The sequence below is a fragment of the Sander vitreus genome, chromosome 1 (assembly GCF_031162955.1).
Source record: "Sander vitreus isolate 19-12246 chromosome 1, sanVit1, whole genome shotgun sequence".
In the NCBI taxonomy this organism is placed as follows: domain Eukaryota; kingdom Metazoa; phylum Chordata; class Actinopteri; order Perciformes; family Percidae; genus Sander; species Sander vitreus.
Window position 1 is genome coordinate 21,013,297 of NC_135855.1, and position 22,251 is coordinate 21,035,547.

Here is a 22,251-nt window from a genome sequence, read left to right on the forward strand (position 1 = left end):
ATATATATATATATATATATATATATATATATATATATATATATATATATAAAACGCTCATCCATGTGAGTAGAATACTATTCTTCTCATACTGTAGTTTGTCATTCAGGCATGTACTGTTAAAAGTCCTTGAGTTTTAGCCTTAAATCTTCTTCTTTTTTTCTGGCACACTTAGATTTTTCTTTATAACTAATGTGGATGAGCCAAATGCGAAGTACTGCGTATTTTGTCAAAATAGGGCATATGTGATTAAAACTCAGTCAAGTTGATGATGATAATTATCTATAGCAACAGATGGTAATGTAGCTGAGATCTCCAAACAGGATCAAGCCCAAAATGTTGTTTCCTTAAATATGGATAAAAGAAGAGAGGTATTTTGAGTAGAATTGGACATTTTATGGCATATGTGCTCTTCATGTCCTTGTTGTGAGGCTACGATGAAAAAACATTATGTAAGAGTAGACGGTCTGTGTGACTCAGCTGGAGAGAGCTCAGTGTTATCACCCTCAAGAGTTCAATGAATATAAAGTCCAATAAAATGTAAAGCTCAATAACTGTAACTAGTTTAAATTGCTCTGCTGAAAGCTCGATCCATTATGTGGTAAAAATGTGCAGATAGTAAGTAAAGTAAGCTGTATAATAATAGAAATGTCAGAATTTTTGCTGCCTATCAAGAATTTTCCAAATGATCCTATTTAACCATTGCGATGGAAAGGCTTCTAAATGTCCAGTTTTATAAATGTTTAGTTTTACATGTCTTCCAGTTTTAAATATATTATGTGTATACAAATGTATGTGTAGATATGTATCACAGTATCTTAATGTGTCTGAATTCATTCAGTGCATTGTATAGTGAGCATGTACATTTTCTTTTGTTTGTGTCTGAAGACATGTCTGTGCATGTGAGAGTGTGTTTTTGCATCTCATTGTAGTGAAGTGGTCCCTCGGCATGTTTTGATCCTCAGAAGCAGGCTGTAGTCCTGGCATCAAACCAATTTCTGCTCTTCCCTCATTTATCATATTTTCCAACATGTTTGGGACTTGATGCTATTCTAAAGCCCCTGTAATGTGCACTTCACTTGCAAAAATGCTTTTGGAAACAACGATCAAAACATGGCTTTAAGATCCGTCTCTGTCTGCTTCTTTTTTTTTTCATAATTATTTTTATTATTTCCATCAAGAAGCAATACATATATCAACATACTGTGTAATTTCACACTCCAAACAGGATACATTTCCTACCAGTATCAGTATTCTTCTACTCCACATTTTTAACACACCCATTTTTACACAAATCCACCTACATCCTTTTTTTATATACCAAGGAGGAGAAAAGAACCATCCATCCAATGGGGTATTTTAGCTCGTCAGTATTTTGGAAGATACTGCTCAAAACTGTGAAATCAATTTTAATTTTACAGGTCTTGGTCATCCATTTTTGGATCTCTAAACAACCCGTCTCTGTCTCCTTCTTGTCTCTTTGCAGGGAAAGAGGAATAAGCCTGGGATGGAGGCTGCCAGCTCTCCAGATTCTGTGAGAGGTCGAGGGGAAAATAAAGCCATCAAGTAGGTGTCAGGGAGGGTTTGGATGAAGGCATATGGAAATTATCTATGATGTGTGATAGTATCGCATTTTAACAACCGTTTCTGATGGGAAAGCTAATTTTGTAGGGCTCCCCCTTACACAGTCTGAAATGTCCACCATGAAATGATGCCCTCAAGACAGTGTTATATGGGTATATTTCTCATTTATCAAAGAGGTTGAAATATCCAGTCTCTTAAAAACACCGTGGAGGGAAGTAATTTGTAGTGTTGGGAGTAACACTTTACAAAAGTAACACAATTACAGTAATGTATTGCTTTTTGCTGTAATGCAGTAATATAACGCAATATTATACCTGTTACAATCTCAGTAATACGTGTTACAATCTCAGTAACACGTGTTAAAATTCAGTAACACGTGTTACAATCTCAGTAACGCGAGTTACAACGCATTTTAACCCGGAAAAAAACTGAGTAAAAGAGTAACATTATTTCCTGTTAGATGGTTGAGATGACTTGCAGAGACTGATTCTACATTTGCGAGATGGACATACTCCCATTATTTTTCATGAGTTATTATGCTGCGTTGAAGCAAGGTGATGTCCCGTCACTGTTGCTGTGGTCAGAGTCAGAACCAAAAACGGTACGGACAACCTCTGTGTCCCAACATGTAACGCTACGTCAGTGCGGACAGCGGTGTATCCGAGCAACTGACAGATATAAACATGTTGGGAATTAACGTAACATAAATATAAGCATTACATTTTATCAGTGGTGGAAAGCAAGTATTCCGTAGGCTACTTTAATATTAGTACTTGTAATTGAATATTTCCATTTTTGTCCTACTTTATACTTCAGATTAATAATACAAAATATTCTGAATAAATACATTATGATGTATTAAATTGGATAATGATGAGACTTATCACCAGTGATGAAATTCACAAGCTACCCGCCAAGTCATACTGTTTTAGTGAAAGTAACTCAAAAGTAACACAAAAGTAGTGTAAACTCTTAGATGACATAAACTTGTAATCTATATTGTATTAGATTTTGGAGGTAACTTGCCTAACACTGGTTACTTGTATATTTTGTTTGTACAAATCAAAGTTTGAGTTATGGATAAATAAGCTTTACCTCCAAATTACATTTCTTTTAATCAGTGTGGAACACTGACAAACACAGAAATGTAAATACAGTGGTCTCACATTGTTACACAACACTAAAACAGTGTTATCCACAACTTTAAATTGAAAACAGTAATTTCAAGAATTCAGAATTCAGAAATTTGCCAACTGAACTGTGCATAACTGTAGTTATTTCATTTTGGATTGTAATATTAACATTGGGAACTGATTTGGGAATTTATGTTATTATTAATTAAACATTAGGGTCCCTATTTTAACAAGTGAAGCGTGAAGCGCCTGGCGCATGTGCGTTTAGGATGTGTACGAATTCACTCTTGGTAGTTAAGGAAAAAAGGGTCTGTGCGCCAGGTGCATGGTTAAAAAATTACTTAGTGTCTTAATTAATCATAGGTGTGTTTTGGGTGTAACATGCAATAAACCAATCAGAGTGTCATCTCCCATTCCCTTTTAAGAGCCAGACGCGCTTGTACCTTGGCGCATTGCTATTATAAATTGACAACTGCGTTGGTCTTAAACTAGCAAAGACACTTGGGTCGGGCTTTGCGTTGCGACGGGTGCAAGATAGGGCCCTAGAGGTGCTAAAGCGTGGCCATTGAATGACCCAGCTAACAAGTTATATCACTAATTTGTTACTATTTTACCTTCAGTTTCCCAAATGTTATTCTCTCGGTTTATATCCAATGTGTGTTTTTTCAATAACCTGTTATTTGTGATGTATACTGACTCTTCTACCTTGTCTGTTTCATTTGTTTCCTTATCTCTGACTGATAAAACGTGCAGGTCACTCCTTGTTGCTCCATTATGGGTGTTTTATAATGCACCAGTATTTCATGCTATCAGGTTTTTGGACATGATAATTGCAATAGACTTATCTTAAACCTTTCTATTTAACCTGTGGAATCGTGTGATGAATATGTTAGACTCACCTTACAGTATATTGTATGAACAAATATATTCAATATCTGTGTTTAAAGAACTGCGCCCTTTTAGAATATAACTTTATAGGCATTGACATTATCACAGTTTTCATATTTATTAACACTCTCCCTGACCTTTTAGATTCATGAGACAGTATTCTAACTTTGCTTTTTTTTTCCTCAACACTTCTTTTTTCTGTCATGTTGTTCTTCTTCATAAATGTCTTTTATTGCTTGGTGCTCTTACCTGTCTTACCTCTCTCCCTCTCTCTCTAGCCACAATGATTTGGACAGAGACTTTTGGAATAACAATGACAGCAGCAACGTGCAACAGAGATGGAGCTCCTACCCGCCGAAGGAGTTCCTCTTAAACATGTCACCCTATGCTCCCTACGGAGACCCTCGCCTCACGCCCAAGTGAGTCTCAGTCATGGCTGGTAAGGGACCCCTCAATCTGGGCAGGGCTGTAATGAACAGGGGCTTGTGTGCACCTTGGAAAACTCCCACAAAGCTGTACGACTAGTTGACATAATAAAAATTACATTAATAATAATAATAACATTATTAGCACAGTAAAGATATGTTTTGCACATTAAATTAAAAATTAAATAAAGTTGAGTGCTGATATTTGTTATATTTGTTATTCATTAAGTATCTGACAAATAAAAAAATATCAAAGTATATAGCCTATATATATATATATATATATATATATATATATATATATATATATATATATATATATATATATATATAAAAGACAGAGTTTGATCAATATATCACTCTGAGCAGTGAAAGGTCACATTTAATAGGCAGAAAGCCTCATTTTGTAACGCTGTCTGGCCACATGTCTTTTAACAGAAGTCTCCACTCATCCCTGGTAATCCTCATGTTTTTGCTTCCAGGCATGCGAGGGGGTGTTTAGTATGCACTGCTGGTCATGCAGCACCTGATAGAGATGTGCAGCACCATCCCTCAATATTGCTGTGATTCGTAGGACTGCCCTAACATTGACAGAAATTACGACCTTTTTCCAAATGATCGCTTTTAGAATGAAAGACGGTGTTTCTGTCTGCCAACAGCCGTACGTAATTAATGGATACTATCTGAAAAAAGAAAACAGGCTTTGAACCATAAATGTTTATGAGATAGAGGATTACAGAAATAATCTAATTTATGTTGGAGACCCTCCTTTTGGTTGTTACAGTCAAAACTCAACATCAAATATGGGAAATAACATTTTAGTTTGCTTTTGCACAGTGTACAGGGTGTACAAGTGAAAGGTTTGATAGCCCCATTCTCTACAGCCCTGCTAGCCTCATCAGACCCTCTTTACCTCTCACCTGCAGCCCATGGAGTGTTACCATGGAGACGGGCAACCCTCAGAGAGCAGATCTCACTGTTTCACCTAAACCGTTTCCCCTTTTTTTTTACAACCCAGCCTCTCCACCCAATGTATTTAAATCTGCTTCTCAGGATACTGTAGCAGACTTGAATTTAACTTATACTTACCTAAGCCCTCATTTCCACCAACTGCGGTACGGCTGCAGATCGGCTCCGCTGCGTATCAGCTCCGTGCTCCGCTGTCCTTCAATACCCACCAGGTCCGGATTTGTTGCGGAACGGCTGCGGCCATGACTGACAGCTGAAGTCACGGGGACCCACGAGATCTCGCGAATTCACGTAGAATAGAACCACAAAACCAACAACAGTTTGTTTCCATCTAGAGGAGTAGAGGGGAAACAACTCTGTGCTGTGTTTTCAAGGTGTAGTGCAGGGAAATATGATCCACCGTGAGCACGGTGTATTTTATTTTGAAAATGAACCGGATGTTTTATTTTGTTTCTGTGCTCGACTTCCTGTCCCGCACAATCTGAATTTTGCTGAATTGCTGCGGAGCTCTCCGGCGTCCGGCAAAAATAGAAGCTCTGCGTACCTGCTCTGGAGGGCTGCGGACCGCCGGAACTGGGACGCAGTCGGAACGCAGCCGTTCTGCAGTCAGTGGAAATACACACATTGACTTTAATGGAAACCTATTGACTCCGCCGCCGTTCCGGAGTGGATCCGCAGACGTTCCGCAGTTGGTAGAAATGGGGGGTCAGCCATTAGCGTTAGAGTGTTGACTGTTGTTGATTTTTAAATGTTTATTCATCTTTGAATGGGTTAGTTTAAAGAAATAAGTAGGCTTATTTGCTCTCTGGCAGAGAGTTAGATGAGAAGATCAACACCACTTTCTGTTTCTCACTCTGTTTTGTTAAATATAAGGTAGGCTATATAGTTAGCTTAGCATAAAGACTGGAGACTAGGGAAACGGATAGCCTGGCAACAAAATCCAGCTACCAGTCCCTCTAAAGCCCACTGATTATATCTGGTTTCTTTAATCTATACAAACACCAAAGTGTCAAATGACATTTGCTGTTTTATGGCGCGTTTACACCGCTCACGTTTTTTATGATGTGATTACATACAAAGTCAATGCAAAGCCAATGAGGCAAAGAAGCAAAATTGTATTCGTGTGAGTTGAAATATTTCAACTCGAGTGAGAAATTCATGTGATGCTGTGTCGCGAAAATCAGTGTTAAGATGCACCTAGTGTCCTGATGTTGTTGAATCAGAAATGGAGGAAGAAATTATAGCTGTCTGTGGGCACCCAGAGACATTAAAACATAAAGCGTGGACGTTGGACTACCTGGTAAAATCTGAAATTATAGTCTGTTGTTGTGTTGATGGAGCAGCTACAATGTTAGCATAGCCCTGATCAATCTGAACTCAGAAAACAAGCATTTTAAAAGACGTTAGCTTGTCTTCTTTCAGACAGACCTGACAAAGTATAAATGTATACTTTAGGCATCAAAATGTAGTGCTTTCCGCTTAGTTTTTATCTGTTTATTGCAATAAAAAAAGAAGCAAAATCGGTACCTCAAGTAGCGCAGTTTACTTCCTGGAGAAGGCAGTGAAATTCACCGTGCTTTTTGGTCCTCTGGATAATTCATCCATACACAATGCTTTTTGATTTTTCAATGACTTCCACAACAGGTACAAAGCAGCAATAGTGATTATCTCGTTCTCAATGTGTGTAATAATAGTAGAAATAGTCCGGCACATAACCAACCCTGTAAAATGGTTAATATTTGTTTTTGCACTGAGTTGGTAGTAAGAGGTATCGGTAGACTTTTGAATATCTGTTTCCTTATGATTCCAGCCTTTGTGCTAAGCTAGGCTAACCGGCAGCTGGCTCTAGCTTCAAATTGAATAGGTATGAGGTTGGTGTGTAATCTTCTCATCTAACTCTCCACAAGAAATTTAATAAGTGTATTTCTCAAAGTGTTCAACTGTTTCTTTAATGGGGTCATTTCTGTTCTACTTTTTTCACAGTTGTGTTGTTTTTTTGTGAGTGTAAATGTGTGTGTGTGTGTGTGTGTGTGTGTGTGTGTGTGTGTGTGTGTGTGTGTGTGTGTGTGTGTGTGTGTGTGTGTTTTTACTCCTCTCACCTCTTCCTCCACTCGCTCAGTGTTTTCTGCTTATTTGTTGTCACTACTCCCACTATCACTCATCGTACTGTTAAGTGCTTTATGGCTGCCTGATAGTCCTCCTGAGTCTGGTCTACTGAGCCCTATTCCAAAAATAGACTGTTTCCGCCATGTACAGTACAGCAATTAAGTGATTAGATGGTAAAGCGTCTGTTATATATTGACCTTCATTCCATCATTCAGATGCATCTCACACGTCTCTGAGGCATTAAGTGAACCTGTTCATTCTTATCCTCTCTTATTACAACTCAGCGTGACTCTTTCAAAACCACAGGCTGATCAATTACTCTGTATCTGTGCAGTGATGTTGAAACTATTGTAAAATCAGTGGGCAGCAGCGACTGTTGTAATTGCATTGCATTTGATTATTGAGATAATTATCTATATTTGACTGGCATTTAATCGACTGATGATAGTGGCATTTCTGAGCTATGTGATAGCAGATCACTGAGTCAACTATTTCTTACTCTTGAAAATTATGCCTTTAGGCAGGTTTGTTTGTTTATCAACTTTCAAACTCAGAGGCAATTCAAAGTGCATACATAAGATGAAAAACAAATGCATTACACCATGTATTAGGGAAAGTACTATAATCATATGCACAGGAGAGTTTTAGAGTTTTTAGACTGCTGATAAACAGTAGCCCAGGTTGTCAGAAAATATCTCATTGTTCAGTGAGAAATCATGAATTTTACCAGCAGTCTACACTTAATGTCTAAATGTTGTTGAAGACATTGTCCTGGTGTGCAGCTGTGTGTCATGTGGTTTGTCCTCACCGAAAGGTCCCTGTAGTGAAGTCGACGTTCTGTCTGTACTCGTCTCTGTGACGTCTTAAGTCGAGGTCAGCTGGGGTGGGTTAGGTGGCACGATTTGAGTATGCTCATTAGATAAAAGTGCTTTTGTTTTCATCGTGAGCTGCAGGTGGGTTGCTGTGAGATTCGAGTGACATTAGTGTTCTGTTATCATTACCTGCATCTCAAATCTTAAGATGCATCTGCATTGTTACTCAGCTATTATGCCCAATTCACAGAGCCAGCAGATTGGTCATTCTTTGTGGAGTGAAATGAGGCCAACCTGCTGCTGCATCTCTAAACTTCTAAAACTCCTGTGGCCTTTTACTCACTAGAGATATTTTCCAAAACTGATTTTTAGTAAAGTGAGTAGCTGCAATAAGAAAGAAATACCTATAGGCAATGCATTCTAAGTCTTCACTTTGCTAGTGAGTGAATTGGGCATTACAAGTTGTCTCAACAACTTGCTTTTTGTCTTAACATAAACAAATAAAGTAATCCGTTGGCCATGAGTTCTGTGCAGTTTTGAACAGAACTTTTGTACTATGGAAGATTTGTTTTTGTTCCAGTCGAGTGTCCACAGAAAAACAACAACTGTGTTCTCCAATTTACCCACAGGGTTACACAGGAAATCTCAGCTCAGATCTCTTCACTGTTTTTTTTACTGGCTGTCTAAGTCACCAGCAGCGGCTGCTCAGGGTTGTTGTATGCTGGACACTTGTGGCTGGACTGAGAGCTCACAAAGTGTCTCAATCACCAGTTTGACTAACTTTACTGATGACTCTTTTGCTCTCCGGCTCTGTACGTCTGTCTCTCGTCTGTCCGTCTTTCTCTCTTCTTTGTATCCTGGTCCTTTCTTTCTGTCTGTCGGTGTTTCTTTGTCTCTGATCCACCCCACTGTTCCTCCCAGTGGGGCCGTGGATAAGGGTGGGCAGTGTGGTGCTGGACCCTCACCGGGTGCCAGTGACAGCGGGGGTGGTGCTTGCTCTGGGGCAGGGCCCAGTCGCAGTGACAGCATTCGAAGCATGGTGACGGGGGGCAGCAAGGCCGGTCGCTGGCAGAAGGTCCAGAGCCACATGCATGCCGGAGGCCTACGGTTTGGCAAGTGAGTGGCGCATGGTGACAGGGGTCACGCATGAGGGGCAACAGGGGGCACAACAACAGCATGGTATGGATATCAAGAAAGAGTGTGAGTTTGTAAAAACATAGTTAATGGCATTGTTGCATGTACACTCGAAGATGGACATCAACAGAAGCTGTTTTTTACATCATGCAGATGAAGAGAATGTAAGGATGGGCTGGAAGAGAAGCCAGCTGCTTCAGTCTTAGACAAAGTGAATCCACACAGTCATGCTATTCCTCTGCAGCCTCCAATTTCCTAAAGGCTGTGACAGTTTCGAGGATTTCAAAAAGATGCTAACCGAAAATCTTCAAAGATGGTGTGCTTGTTCATCTGAAGTAACGGCTTTTTAAATTCAGAGTGGGTTGCATAAACAGCAGTAGAGCAGTTTTATTAGACCAGTGATACAAAAGAAACCCTTTCTCAAGACATGGTTCAATGCAGCTTCATTTTAATCAAAGTTCACTGTGTATCAACCTCTGCAAATAGCTCAGAAGGTGTGTTTTTGCAATTATGTTTGTACACCAGCCAATCAACCAACAGTTATTCAACATGATTAGCTAATAGTGTAAACAACAACGATTGATAATTGAGTTGCAAAGTTAGAGGAGCTATTTGCCCTTGTTCTTGAAGTAAAAGTCCCATTAATTTTTCCCATTGACAATTCTATGACTCACAGTTAGAGCACTTCTACGGCTTAGATCAGCATGAAATCATCAGTACAAAAGATTAACTGTGATTTAAAAAAAAATCTGGTTATTCGTTAAAAAGTCTGAGGGATAAGCCTGTGTACATAAAGACTTTGAGGTAGACATTAACTATGACTGTAGGATTTAGCCAAATCGGATCGCCAAAAATACGGCCAAAGCATGATTTCTCAGAACAAAGTAACCATAACATTAACCTATAGGATTGTTACATTGTCCAGGAGAGCCCTGTGTTTCTATGTTCAGGATCATTGAGGATATTGTTTGAAGGAAAAATTTTAAATGGGAATACAGAATGGGCAAAAAAAACAAAACAGCAACGACTCCTCCCACTTCTCAATTATATAAACATGAAAACATAAAAATCAAGATTAAGTATTTTACTATATTGCAGGTAGGTTAAAGCCTAATAAGGTTAAATGTTTTCTAATTAAAAAAAAAAAAAATCCAAAACCCCGAAATTGTTACTATTTATATGTAAAACAAAACAATATTTACTTTATTTAAAGCAATGTGATTACTAATGAGTGATTGTTGTTCCTGTAGTTACACCACCTTACCAGTAGGGCTGCACAATTAATTGCACATTTTACCTCTAAGGATAAATGAACGATAATTAAAACAATTTTGTGATTCGACGACGGACACTGCATTTTGAAATTTTTTTGTATTAAGTTTTAAAAAACGAATTTTGCATGATAAAAATGTAAATAGGCTATACAATATATTTCTTAACTGCTAATTAACTTGTTAGTCCTAACTTTGAACCAGCAAGTTGCGTTTTAAGCTCTTCTTTTTTCTGCTTGTGGAGAGCTACGTGACACATGAAACTATATTGATGAGGACCGGCGAGTTAAATCGGCCGTCCGAGAGTATACCAGGCAGACACACATCTGACAACCTGCAGGTGGAGGTGCTGGAGACATTACACGCCGCAGGCCGCTGTGGACTTGTATCTTTATTGTCTTCTGCATCTGTCTGTAAAGCACCAGCACCAGTCATTCATATTTCTTGAGCATGAGCCCTCATTATCTGCTGTATTCTATTACTGACTTAGAGGGTTATTTTCACATTTCTTCTTGCTTGAAAGTCAATTCAGCTGACTATAAACCTTGAATGATTTTGTAATTAAGGAAAATTGAGGAGGGTGAAGAACAAGGAGACAGAGTCAGAGCGAGAAAAGAAAAGAAAAACCAACAGTGAAGAGTGAAAGCGAGAGAGAGAGAGTGGGAGAGAGGGTGGAGAGGTAAATGCCCACAAATAGAAACCAATTCCAGAGGAGAAATGGAAATACAGGTAGATCTGAAAGGAGGAGTGACAGGAGTGAAGAATAATACAATTTAAAGTCCAAAAATTGTGCAAGTCTAATAGTGACGTTGTTAAAAATCCAGAGTGTATTATTATAAGATTAACTTAAAGCAACACCAAAGATTCTTTTGTACCTTAAAATAATGTTTCCAAAATCGTTTCAGTGGTTCATCAACTCGTAACAGGGGGAACAGCACGTCTGCATTCGCTTTGCAGCCCTCTATCGGCTAGAACCGCACTATGCCAGTTTGCCAGATCGGGTAGCGGATCTGTAGTTCAAATGAGACATAATGAGACATTACGACAGCGGTAATGAACAATTCCGCTTCCAACCTGTAGGGGGATCGAAGAGGAAAAGTGCTTTGATGTTGCTTTAAAACTGTGAAAATCAGTGAAACGTGAAAAATTATTAATTCATTATGCGTGGAAGCAATTTATAATGTCTATAAATATCAATTCTGAAGGCAGAGTTCTGCTATGTTTCTAATCAATCAACTGTATCATAACAAGGACAGAATTATAGATACAAGTTGAGCTAAAGATAAATGAATGGAGGATGACTTTTAAAGTGCTCTACTGTAAATCTACATGCTGCACTTGTTTATAATCTATTCAACTATATTCTGCTCTAGATTTACTGAATGAACTATTTAGGCGATACAGTACAAGAGACTGATTATCTGGGATACGATTTACATACATAGATCTTTTATTCATTATACTATTCAAGAGCACTTACAGAGTTGATAGTGGCTCCGATCTCGTCACTGCTTGTAAGTATATGTTGAATGCTCAACACAGCTGGAGATCAGGAAGTCATGAGAACAAACCCTGGGGTTCCTCTCTCTAAAATGTTTGTCTTCAGCACCTTGTTTACATCATCTATTTTGCGCTGGTAAGTAGGGCTGGACGATTAATCAAAAATGTATCGATATCAAAATTCTGAAGCTGTTAGACGTATTTTTCCCGTGACGATAATTTCGATAATTCATTTCTATAGGCCTGCTTTCTCTTTAAAACATTCTACCGCGTGTGCAGGGTCCGAAATTAACACCCGGCAGTCGCCAAATGCGGGGGCGGGCCAACACACACACACACAAACACTGGCGCACACACCAGACACCTGAAGCAGCGCCTGAAAGCACAGGTATATACAACAATCATGATTTATCAAGCCGTTTGCGCCTGTTTCCAGGCGTTAATTGTTCGCAAAGACTGACTTAACCGATGCGGGCTATTTACAAACAGGGCGCACTTGGGTAAAATCGCAGATTGCCTGCCACATGAGCGAGAAGAGACAAGTTGCGCTTTCAATATGCGTTCGTGGGAGGGTCATGGGGAAAGTGGGAGTTCCACCCAAAAAAGTGGGAGGATACGCGTAAAGTGCGCCTAATTATATATTCCGCGGTATTTACAAAGACTGCCAGTAAGAGCGTGCCTCTATTCTCTGGTAAAAATGTACCTTATTCAATGGCAGCAGACTAAAAACTAAATAAAAAAAATGCCTCCATGTCTGTTCCATTTTTGATAAACAATTTTGCAATTATTTAACTATATAACACTCTCTTTAATGACTTAACCCCATCGGTTGGGTTGACATATAAATGATATAAACATATGTATACATACATAAAGCCACACAACAGTATCATAACAGACCACACATACCTTCATTCTCTACAGAGATCTCAGCAGTATCTATGCCGTCCACACCTTCCACCTGTTCGGCAACAAGTGTTTGCTGCACCACCTCTTCAATAGTAGATAGCGTGTCTATTTCTGGTGGACCTGAACCGGTTCTCCTCGATTATGCCCGGTTGTACGCTACCTTCTCTTTTGTTCTGCGCTTTATGTCTTGCCACCGTTTTTTTACCTCCTCCACTTCTCTCCGTGTAGATGATAAAGAGTTGATTTTATTTGTTATGGCAATCCAAATTGAATTTTTTTCCGAGGATGCGGATGTTCCGCCCTGTAATATGTTCAGGTTTGTTGTTACTTCATGCACTAATAGGTCAATTTCATCGTCACTAAATTTAAGCTTGCGCTTTCTTTTTCCCGTAGGACGCTCTATGATAGATACATGCGGGCCCATTCTTTGCTCTTTTAGAGGCTCGTTAATTACGCTAGAGGGCGGAGTATGCACTGATTGCCTGATGGGTGTCAGGTTTGATAAATACTACGCAAAATAATGAAGCATAGCGTGTGCTATTTACCGAACTCGCATAAACAGACGCAGCGTAAACTGCGCTAGTGTTAGTAAATCTACCTCTCTATGTTTTAGAGCTTTCAAGTTATAAAAAAAAAAAAAAGAGTACATTCTTTGCCAAATTTATGACAGCGAACAGACTGGCAAAATGTATTAGCACATGGACTGGCTCCCAGCTGTCTGGCCTAATGCCATCATGAATCCATCCAGATGTATTGATTTATAATGATGTCGGTTATGATAACATGACCCAGAAATAATGTGCAACACAGAGCTTTCTATGTGTGCCACTGGATCCTTTCTATTTATCCTTCATATCTACACGTGATTGTACCATAGCTGCAATGTTTGGTTTATATGCTCGGATGTTCAAATAACAGCCTTTTATTTTTCTAACATTTCATTTCACCTCTGTCCACCAGTCCAAATGGAACACATCTTGTGATTGCACCATATAAACAATACATGATGTGGAGAGAAAAGTGATCTTGGAAAAGTTTAAACCAACATATACAGCACATATTATACTGTAAAAAAGTCATCATTGGTAGATAAACTTAAAAATATATATTACATAGATGCTTTAAGAGCTTGAGTTTATCGAAACTCAAATAAGTTAACATAAAATGAATGACTTGAAAGTATATGTAGCCTTTCAACTTATTTACGAATGAATGAGCATGAAGATGAATAGAGTAAGCTCGAAATGTAAGTGGACACAGCCATCAATGATATAAATAATTTAAAAAAAATTCTTTTACATCTTTCATACAACGTGGCAAAGTGTGAGCAGCCACTGTAAATAGGCCTGGGTATTAGTACTCAATACCTTTTTAAGGTATCAACTGAAATAACCCAGTACCGAGTAGTATCGAAACTGTTCCAGTCAACAAACAACAACAAAACAAACAGTCACAAACAGTCTTACAATACCTGCATCTGATCCTTTTTGTAGTTAGATCTCCAAAAAAATGCCGTGCAGTTCAGTGTGCCAAGATGCCATCAAAACATTTGAAAGTAATTTGAACACTTGAAAAGAAAATGTATTTGTGTAAAAAATCATTTGAATGGGTGGTGGCATTTTACACAACTGAATGCCTTCATTCACATGATGGATATTGAAGGAACAAAAAAAAAGGGCTCAAGTGAAGTACTCTATTGGTATCAGTATCACTTTAAGGGTACTGATATTGGTACTGGTATCGTCATTTTTTTTAAACAATACCCAGCCCTGGCTGTAAATATTTTCAATTTCCCTTACCACTTCTCAGCAGACTGTCCTGTAATGGCCATCAGAACTTATTAGTTCAGCTATGTTTCATGTCTTTTTGATGGCTGGCTCTAAATACAACTATACCCATGAGCCTCAGCTGCAGTTGCTTTGGAGAAGAAGCCAGTCAGAGGCACGAATCAGAGCTGTAGCAAATTCAAAACACTTTCTTTGTTGCTTCTGGGTTGCTTCAAAACACTGTGCCAAAATTGACAAATAACCCAAAACTAAAGTGATTTAAAATTGAAAAAGAAAATATTTAAGCTTGATTGTATATATCTTAACAAAATGCATCGTATGAGTCATAGTGAACTTCTCTAGTCAGGTTTTGTATATACACACATAGCTTGTAACTTTTAACTTTTTTATCAGAGAACCCGATATTCTTTGAATGCAGTTGCTCGTCTTTTAACTTGAAGCTTCATCTAAGCCTGGGAAGTGCTCCAACTACCAGTTGCCTAATGTCTGTGCAGAAAATAAACCAGACTTTTACCTCTGGAACCCTAAATTCCCTTAAATGTCTCCTCCGGGCTCAAAACTCTGTAACACGTCTGCTCAACAGATAACCAGCAAATGACTTTTATACATTAATTCACATTTATTCAGGTAAAATATTATGCAAAAGTAAATGTACATTCTCATCAAAGCCTTTCCTCAGGAAAGACCCAATAGCGTGCAATATGTGAGTGAGTGTGTGTGAATGAGAGAGCCTGCATGCATGGGTGCATGTACTGTATATGAGCTCTGTCTTGTATTTACATGATCCAGCATTGCTCCGCTCCACAGTGGGCTTGTCTCCTGGCTCTCCAGCAGAGTTAGAGCCGAGTTAATACTGAAGAGCGAGCGCTTACACAACTCAAGTCCAGGCAATAAATCCTCCCTCACAGCATTAGCTCCAGACAGAGCTGTTCAGCACCAGCTTGACGTTTTTAGGCAGGGGAGTAATTGAAGGGTGGATAAGCGGTGAAGCTTTATTTCATAATTGTAAGAGTAGCAGACCGGTAATTAAAGAGCAGACTTAAAGAACACTGATTGGAGGTGGTGTGGAGATAGATTGATGTGAAGGCTGAGAGTTGAGAAAAGATGAATGGACAGAGGAGATGGAGAACAGTTGAGCTCAGAAGCACAAAGGTAAAGAGAAGAGTGGAAAGGGAAAACGGAGCAGTAGCAGACAGGACCTTAGAGAGAGACTGGTGGGAGAGAAAGGCAAGAAGGTATAAGTAGGTCAAGGCTAATTAAAGGAAGAGGTAACATACAGAAACAATTTAGCGCTGCAGATGGAGAACAGAGACTCATGTGATAATGACACTTTCACTTCCACTGCAGAGGTTTGTTTTGACACCAGTTTGGAGAAAAATAATTGAGTCTTTACACGTTGCATGTCAGCCCATTCACACACTCATACACTGTCATGCAGCAAAAGCTTAAAATTCTACACAGTTGTTTTCATACAGGTGTTGAATACAGGTTTCTTCTTTCTCCCTCTTTCACTGATCTTCTTTGTTGTTTCTTCTCTCTTGATCCCCTGTCCCTTGGATACTCACTGTGAACACTGTGCTGTATCTATATATGTTTTTGCCATTTTTATCTTCTGCTTCTTCCTACGTTACTTTTTTTTTTTTATACATAAATACTTTCATCTCTTCTATATCCTTTTTAAAACTACCTGCCCTGTCCTGTATGTTTCATGTTATCTCTAACTTGGATGTCTTCCTTGTTGTATCCATCTCTGTCCTCGGTGCTCCCATGTTTCTGCTCAGTTTTGGGGACGCTTCCCTCTCGTCTGCTTCCACCCTGGAGCACATCCCATCCTCGGCCGTGGCGCGCCCTCGGCCTCTGGTCCGGCAGCAGAGCCTCCAACAGCCCCTCACTCACCAGCCCCCTCCGGGCCCAAACGACCCCCCAGTCACCTCACAGAGCCTGGGCCAGCTGCACACAGGCCCAGGCGGCGGGGGCCACCGCGGGGGCCCGCGCGGGGTTCGGGGGAGTCCGGCTGGAACCTCTCGGCACAGAGGAGCAGGGACAGGTCGATCGAGGTCAAATCCTGGCAGCTGGGATCACATGGTGGAGCAGATCCGCCACAGAGGGCTGGACGTCAAGTCGTTCTTGTAAGTGTCATGAAGTTTTCTACTCTGTAAAATGTTGCTTCGGGAAAGCGTGACAAAAGACATTACCTTTACAAAAAAATTTATGTTGAAATGTTGTTGAGGCTTTGCCAGCGATACAGATTCAAGTCAACTATGATAACTTTTCAGGGTATAGTTTGTAATGTTGATGGATGTATCAATGTTTACTACATTATGCACATTAATAGCAAGTCAATGTCCACCATCGGTAGGTGATATTGTCTTCTCTCAGATACTGTAATCTCTGAGTATGCTGCAAAGTGATTTTTGAAAGGCCTTTGTCATTGTGTTTGTCAGTTTGTCATTGTGTGTTCGTGTGGGTGTGTATGTTTGTTAATTGAAAACCGACTGCTGAATGCAGAGGTGTAAAAATATAACATCTGAATATTATCATACATTTAACAAGTGTATTGTATATATATTGTGAATACCTAGTAACTCCAGCGGGTCTTAAGAAAACCAAACTTGTTTTGAACTTGTCCAAAGTGCATTTATGAATTTAACTGGGTTGAAAAAGGTTTCATAAAACCAAGCTTTACAGAATGTCACAGCATGCATACATGAACTACACAGTTGCAGTAACATGTTGGGGGTGTTTTAAGGTTATTCTCCTCTATGTGGATTCTTTGTGTCTAGATTCATAACAAAACTTTGGAGGAGGCATGAAATGGTTGAAACAGCTGGGAAGCATTGGAAAGTTGTTAAAATATTAATTCTAAAACAGATTCAGCTTTTTGAATAAATAAACTGCGTTTTTACACACGGTCTACATACTACAGACTTGATCAATCTAACTTAACGCATTTTAAAATAACCCTACTTCTAACCCAATCAGTGTTTAGAAGAAATATTCTCTCACCTTACACTTTGGCAAAGATAATTACGGTTTTTACGTTAGCGATTTTCCGATTTTTCCACTACTGAGTTGGGCGGCTGCTAGTGTGCCAAGGCTACTTATTGTTTGAGATACCGAGCACGAAGAGCTCTCTTCCTCCGCTTGACTTGATAGATTACAGATGATGTGCTCCACAAAGCAGCATCACGTAAATGTCTCATTGTCCCCTCCTGACCATGAACATAGACATTCACACACAGAGCTCTATACTCTTTGTACTTTTTGCTTGTCTTCCCATTAACAGTGTCTCCAGGCCAGTGACCTCCCTGACTTTGTACATCATCATTCAAATGAGGCTGGGCGCATATATAGGGAGGTGGCATCGCCCATCGTCCCTGTGCCTAATGAATCTCACTGGACCAAACATGTCAGTTGTTGAGCCTGAGGGGAAACACTGTGGGGAGTAGGAAAATCATGTAATCAGTGGGGTATAACGACCAAATGCAGCAGTTTCACCTTCCACGTGTGTCAATGCCTGTCACACAGTGGGTCAACTGAGCCTCCCCGCTTACATTTCAGATCAATAGAGCTTGTGTAGGTGGTAATGATTTCAGAGCCCTGTTGTTGGTGTGCGTGTGTTTTTTTTTGGACATCTATACAAATCCATTCACCTTATCGACGGGCCCCATGTTGGTACTGTTTACACATCCCCAGTGGTTTCTCAAGTGCTAATGTGTTCCTCTTGTTGTCGATATTGCTTCAACAAACAGAATCTTGTTAAAGAGGGAATGCACTACAGAAAGCACATACAGGCTGGGAAATTAGATCATAAGTGAGCGATATAGATAGATGAGAGGAAGAAGATCAGAAGAAAAATAATGAGAAACTGACAAAAAAAAATCAGTCAGGGAAATAGGGAGGATTTAAGATGCACATTTTTTAGTCTGGTGATCCTATTGATTTGTTAATACTTATTGGCCATGTGCAAAATTACACAAGTATTCAGTTATGCCATAGTATCTGGCTCATCTTTTCAGGATTTAAACATTTTTAAAAGAAGTTTTGATTACTGTATTAACACACTGTTTCAGGAATGCTACAAGAGCCATCTCTCAATTTTCTCCTAAAATAAAACGTTTGAGTAATTATTAACGTTCCTTTACCGCTGCTAATCTGCAAAATAAAAAATGGAAAATTGTGCTAAATATTTTATAATTATGCCTTAAAATTGGCAGTCGGGTGATGATTAAGGATGAGCGTAATCATGTTGTCCTTGCTTCAGCACGCTATGTTTGAGGCTACATAAAGAGGAAAACAGCATTGTAGAGGCAGAGAGAAAAGTATGAGAAGCCAGAATAGTGTAAATGTTGTGCCTACATGTGGGTTGTTATTTTAGGACTGGGAATTACAGGGTTAGTTGTAGGCAAATGTTAATTTGTTAAGGTCACTGTTTGCATGGCCTCTTAAATTCACGGTGCAGCATACTTCAGTAAGACATAATTTAAATGACCTCAGGCATTTTTAGAGGGAGAATAACAGCTGAAAATCAACTTGATATGTTTCTTTGTTGCAGGTTTTTGTTAAGGCCACCTCAATTTCCATGGATTTCTTTTCGCTTTTTTTTTCTTTTTCTGCATGTCATTTCAATTGGCTCTATTTTTTCGCTCTGAAACAATGCAATCCCTTTGCTTATGCTTTTCTATTTTTACACATTAAATTTTCTAGGAAACATGCAGTATAACACAGGATGATAAAGCCATGAAGGCATTAGTGGTTCTAAGCCTTTCTGCTAATGATGCTCATTTCAGGCAAACCCATTTCTATGATGAACATATCATGGATAAAAAAAAAATTAAATACATTCCTGTGATAAGAACATTGTTCAATGATGTATTATATAACCTCATATATTATAATGATGAATTAAAAGAAAAAGCACCTTACTTATGTGTCTAATATATTGCACATGTTGGCCTATGATAAATATCCTCTGTATCATCCCTTGTATTTACGTTATGCTATAAAACAAATAATATAAAAAATGCACTGGCTACTCTATTATGAGTCATACAACATGATGCCAGTGTTAAATAACTGAAGAAATAATCAACCCTGCAAAATCATCAGATTATGTGCCTACAGTACGTTAAGTAATCATAGGCGCTACGCATTATTCCAAATGTGAGAATAAGACTTTATAGTAATTCAAAGGCTGGATGGCTTTAAATAGCACACTCTTAACCTCACAGAGGGAGTGGTGAAGAAAAAAAAGAGTCTTTAGATCTCCTTTCAGCAACAGTGGATCTATTTTCTACTGACCTCTAAAATATCTTATATGTCTTATTTGCTAATACAAGAAAATAGAGAGATTTGCCATAGGGTGAGGGTTGTGCATTAATTATTTGTGTAAAGGACATTACTGATGATGGAAATGACAGATTATGTTTTCCAAATATATGAATCTTCCCGCCGTAGAATGAAACCTTACTAACTTTGGATTACTTAAAAGTCTAACGTTTGTGTTAGTGTTGAAATATGCACATCAGAAGTAATTTTGGGGTCACATGTCGAATAAGGGGGACAGAAAGAAAAACTCCCATTAAGATGTGTCATGCAGTGAAATGCAAAATCATATACTGTAAGTTGCATTTCTAGGTTATGGTTTGTTCTGCACATACAATAAACCAACAGAATCCAATGTTTTCCGTGTTTTTAAAGTGTTCAATGACAACACCAAATGAGCTGTAAGGAAAAAGTACTTTGTATACAAAATGGCAAATTTTACTAAAGTGTCTTTTTTAATAAAGTCTGTATTGGATTCTTAACTCACTCCATAGCACACATGTCTGGTTGAGATGCACTACAGTGTAAAGTATGGATTAAGTATTTGTTAAGATGAAATGGTGTCCTCACAGCAGTCTTCCACCTCTCTCCCATTCTCTCTTTGCACGTGAAATGAATGTGTACTGCGTGTTTTGTTTTGTTTTGTTTTGTTTTATTGTGTATGTTGGAGTACGTGTGCGTGCGTGTGCGTGCGTGCGCGTGTGTGTGCGTGTGCGTGTGTGTGTGTTCGTGCCTATTTGTCTACACACCGGTGTGGTCTTGTGATGTCTTGTTTGTCCCTGTGTCCAGTGAGGGGAAGATGGTTGTTCTATCTCTAGCAATCGGGCTGGCTGAACAGGATGATTTCGCCAACCTCCCAGATCTCCAGGAAGCTCCAGCAAGCATAGAGAACGAAACCACACCAGAAAAGAGGTAATGAGAGAAAGAGAGAGAAGAATGATGATGAAAAAATTAGTTTTGGCACAAGAATAAAACAAATGGCTCAGGTGGCTGTCATACTGGAGAGGTACGTAATGATACCATGTAATTTAAAGTGTTGCAGGTAACCTGAAAGATAAACAGTTTCATAGTCTGAAATGGTGAAGTAATTTTCATGTTACAGTTAAAGCAACATTGCGTAATATTCGTATTTCTCGCGATTTGGCGCCCCTACAGTCTGAGAGTGTAGTTAACTTACATATATGCTGCTGTCATAAATGTCGACAGCTACACGTGCAAAAAAAAACAACTACTGAGTCATAAACTTTGCTAACGCAGCAAAACATCAAGCAAGTGCAGCAACACAAGACATAGCAAGCCGGCTAATATTACTTGTCCAACAGCAAGATGGCCAGCTGGCAGTCTGCAGAACTCTCACAACTAAAAGCCAGTCCAAATTGTCCAGCTGCAGCTCAGTCACCCTCTCTTTTTCTCTTCTTCCTTCGTGTTCTCTTCGCTCTCCTAACTTCTGCCATGATGTCCGTAGCGGCTGCTGATCCCAGTACCATTGCCTGCTCGCCCGGCTCCAGTTTTGGCACGACGATGCTGCCGCCGCTGTCCCCACCAACATTCATTTACCCATCACCCTGGGCCTGAAAACCTTCTCCTCCCAACGGTCTGACCCCCAATTTCCACCGGTTGCGGAACGTCTGCGGATCCGCTCCGGAACGGCGGCGGAGTGAATAGGTTTCCATTAAAGTCAATGTGTGTATTTCTCGTGACTTCAGCTGTCAGTCATGGCTGCAGCTGTTACGCAACAAATCCGGACCTGGTGGGTATTGATGGACGGCGGAGCACGGAGCTGATACGCAGCGGAGCCGATCCGCAGCCGTTCCGCATTCGGTGGTAATCCAGGGTAAAGCACCTGTGCTAGCATTGTAAACACCAACACTCCCCCTGGTGTTCCGTGCTCCTAGTCCTGGCTAGTGTTGACGAACTGACCGAAGAGCCGGTTAATTAACCCGACTCGTGTCACTGAACCGGGAGAATCAAGTGCCATACATCAATGAACCGACTCACTCCTGTTTTTCTCCTGTTACCTCATTCGTGCCGTTGTGTGTAGCTGGTATTCTTCTGCTACTGTGTGTGTAGTAATCTAGCTCATTAGCGCCTCCACTGGAGTGGTGGTGATAGAATCAATCAGGAAATGAGCTACCTAGACCGCGCAGCAGGCTACTGAACGAGACCGAATGTAACCGGCCGCTCGACTCTAGCTAATGTAATCAAGCGGTGTGTTGGTTCTCGGCAAGTTTGAGTTATTAACCAAGCCTTGTTTCTGGTGCATCTTAGATGATTGTGTTCATGGCAATTCACACATTATCGATGGGGAAGTACATCACATACAAATACACATCATGTTATCTTGGTAGTTATGTTAAGTTAAATCTCGGTAAACCTTGCTAAATCCCAGACAGTTCACAGTCTGTCTC

The 22,251-nt window shown here is 39.6% G+C and overlaps 1 protein-coding gene across 1 annotated transcript in view; it reads left to right on the forward strand.

Moving 5' to 3' along the window:
* Positions 1 to 1,486: 1,486 nt before the first annotated feature.
* Positions 1,487 to 22,251, forward strand: part of syt7b (synaptotagmin VIIb) — a 45,698-nt gene continuing 24,933 nt past the window's right edge. The window contains exons 1-4 of the mRNA XM_078247676.1: positions 1,487 to 1,566; positions 3,884 to 4,044; positions 16,300 to 16,647; positions 20,633 to 20,755. Coding sequence (XP_078103802.1) covers positions 3,944 to 4,044; positions 16,300 to 16,647; positions 20,633 to 20,755 — 572 coding nt within the window. The 5' untranslated portion in view covers positions 1,487 to 1,566; positions 3,884 to 3,943. The remainder of the gene's footprint in view (positions 1,567 to 3,883; positions 4,045 to 16,299; positions 16,648 to 20,632; positions 20,756 to 22,251) is intronic.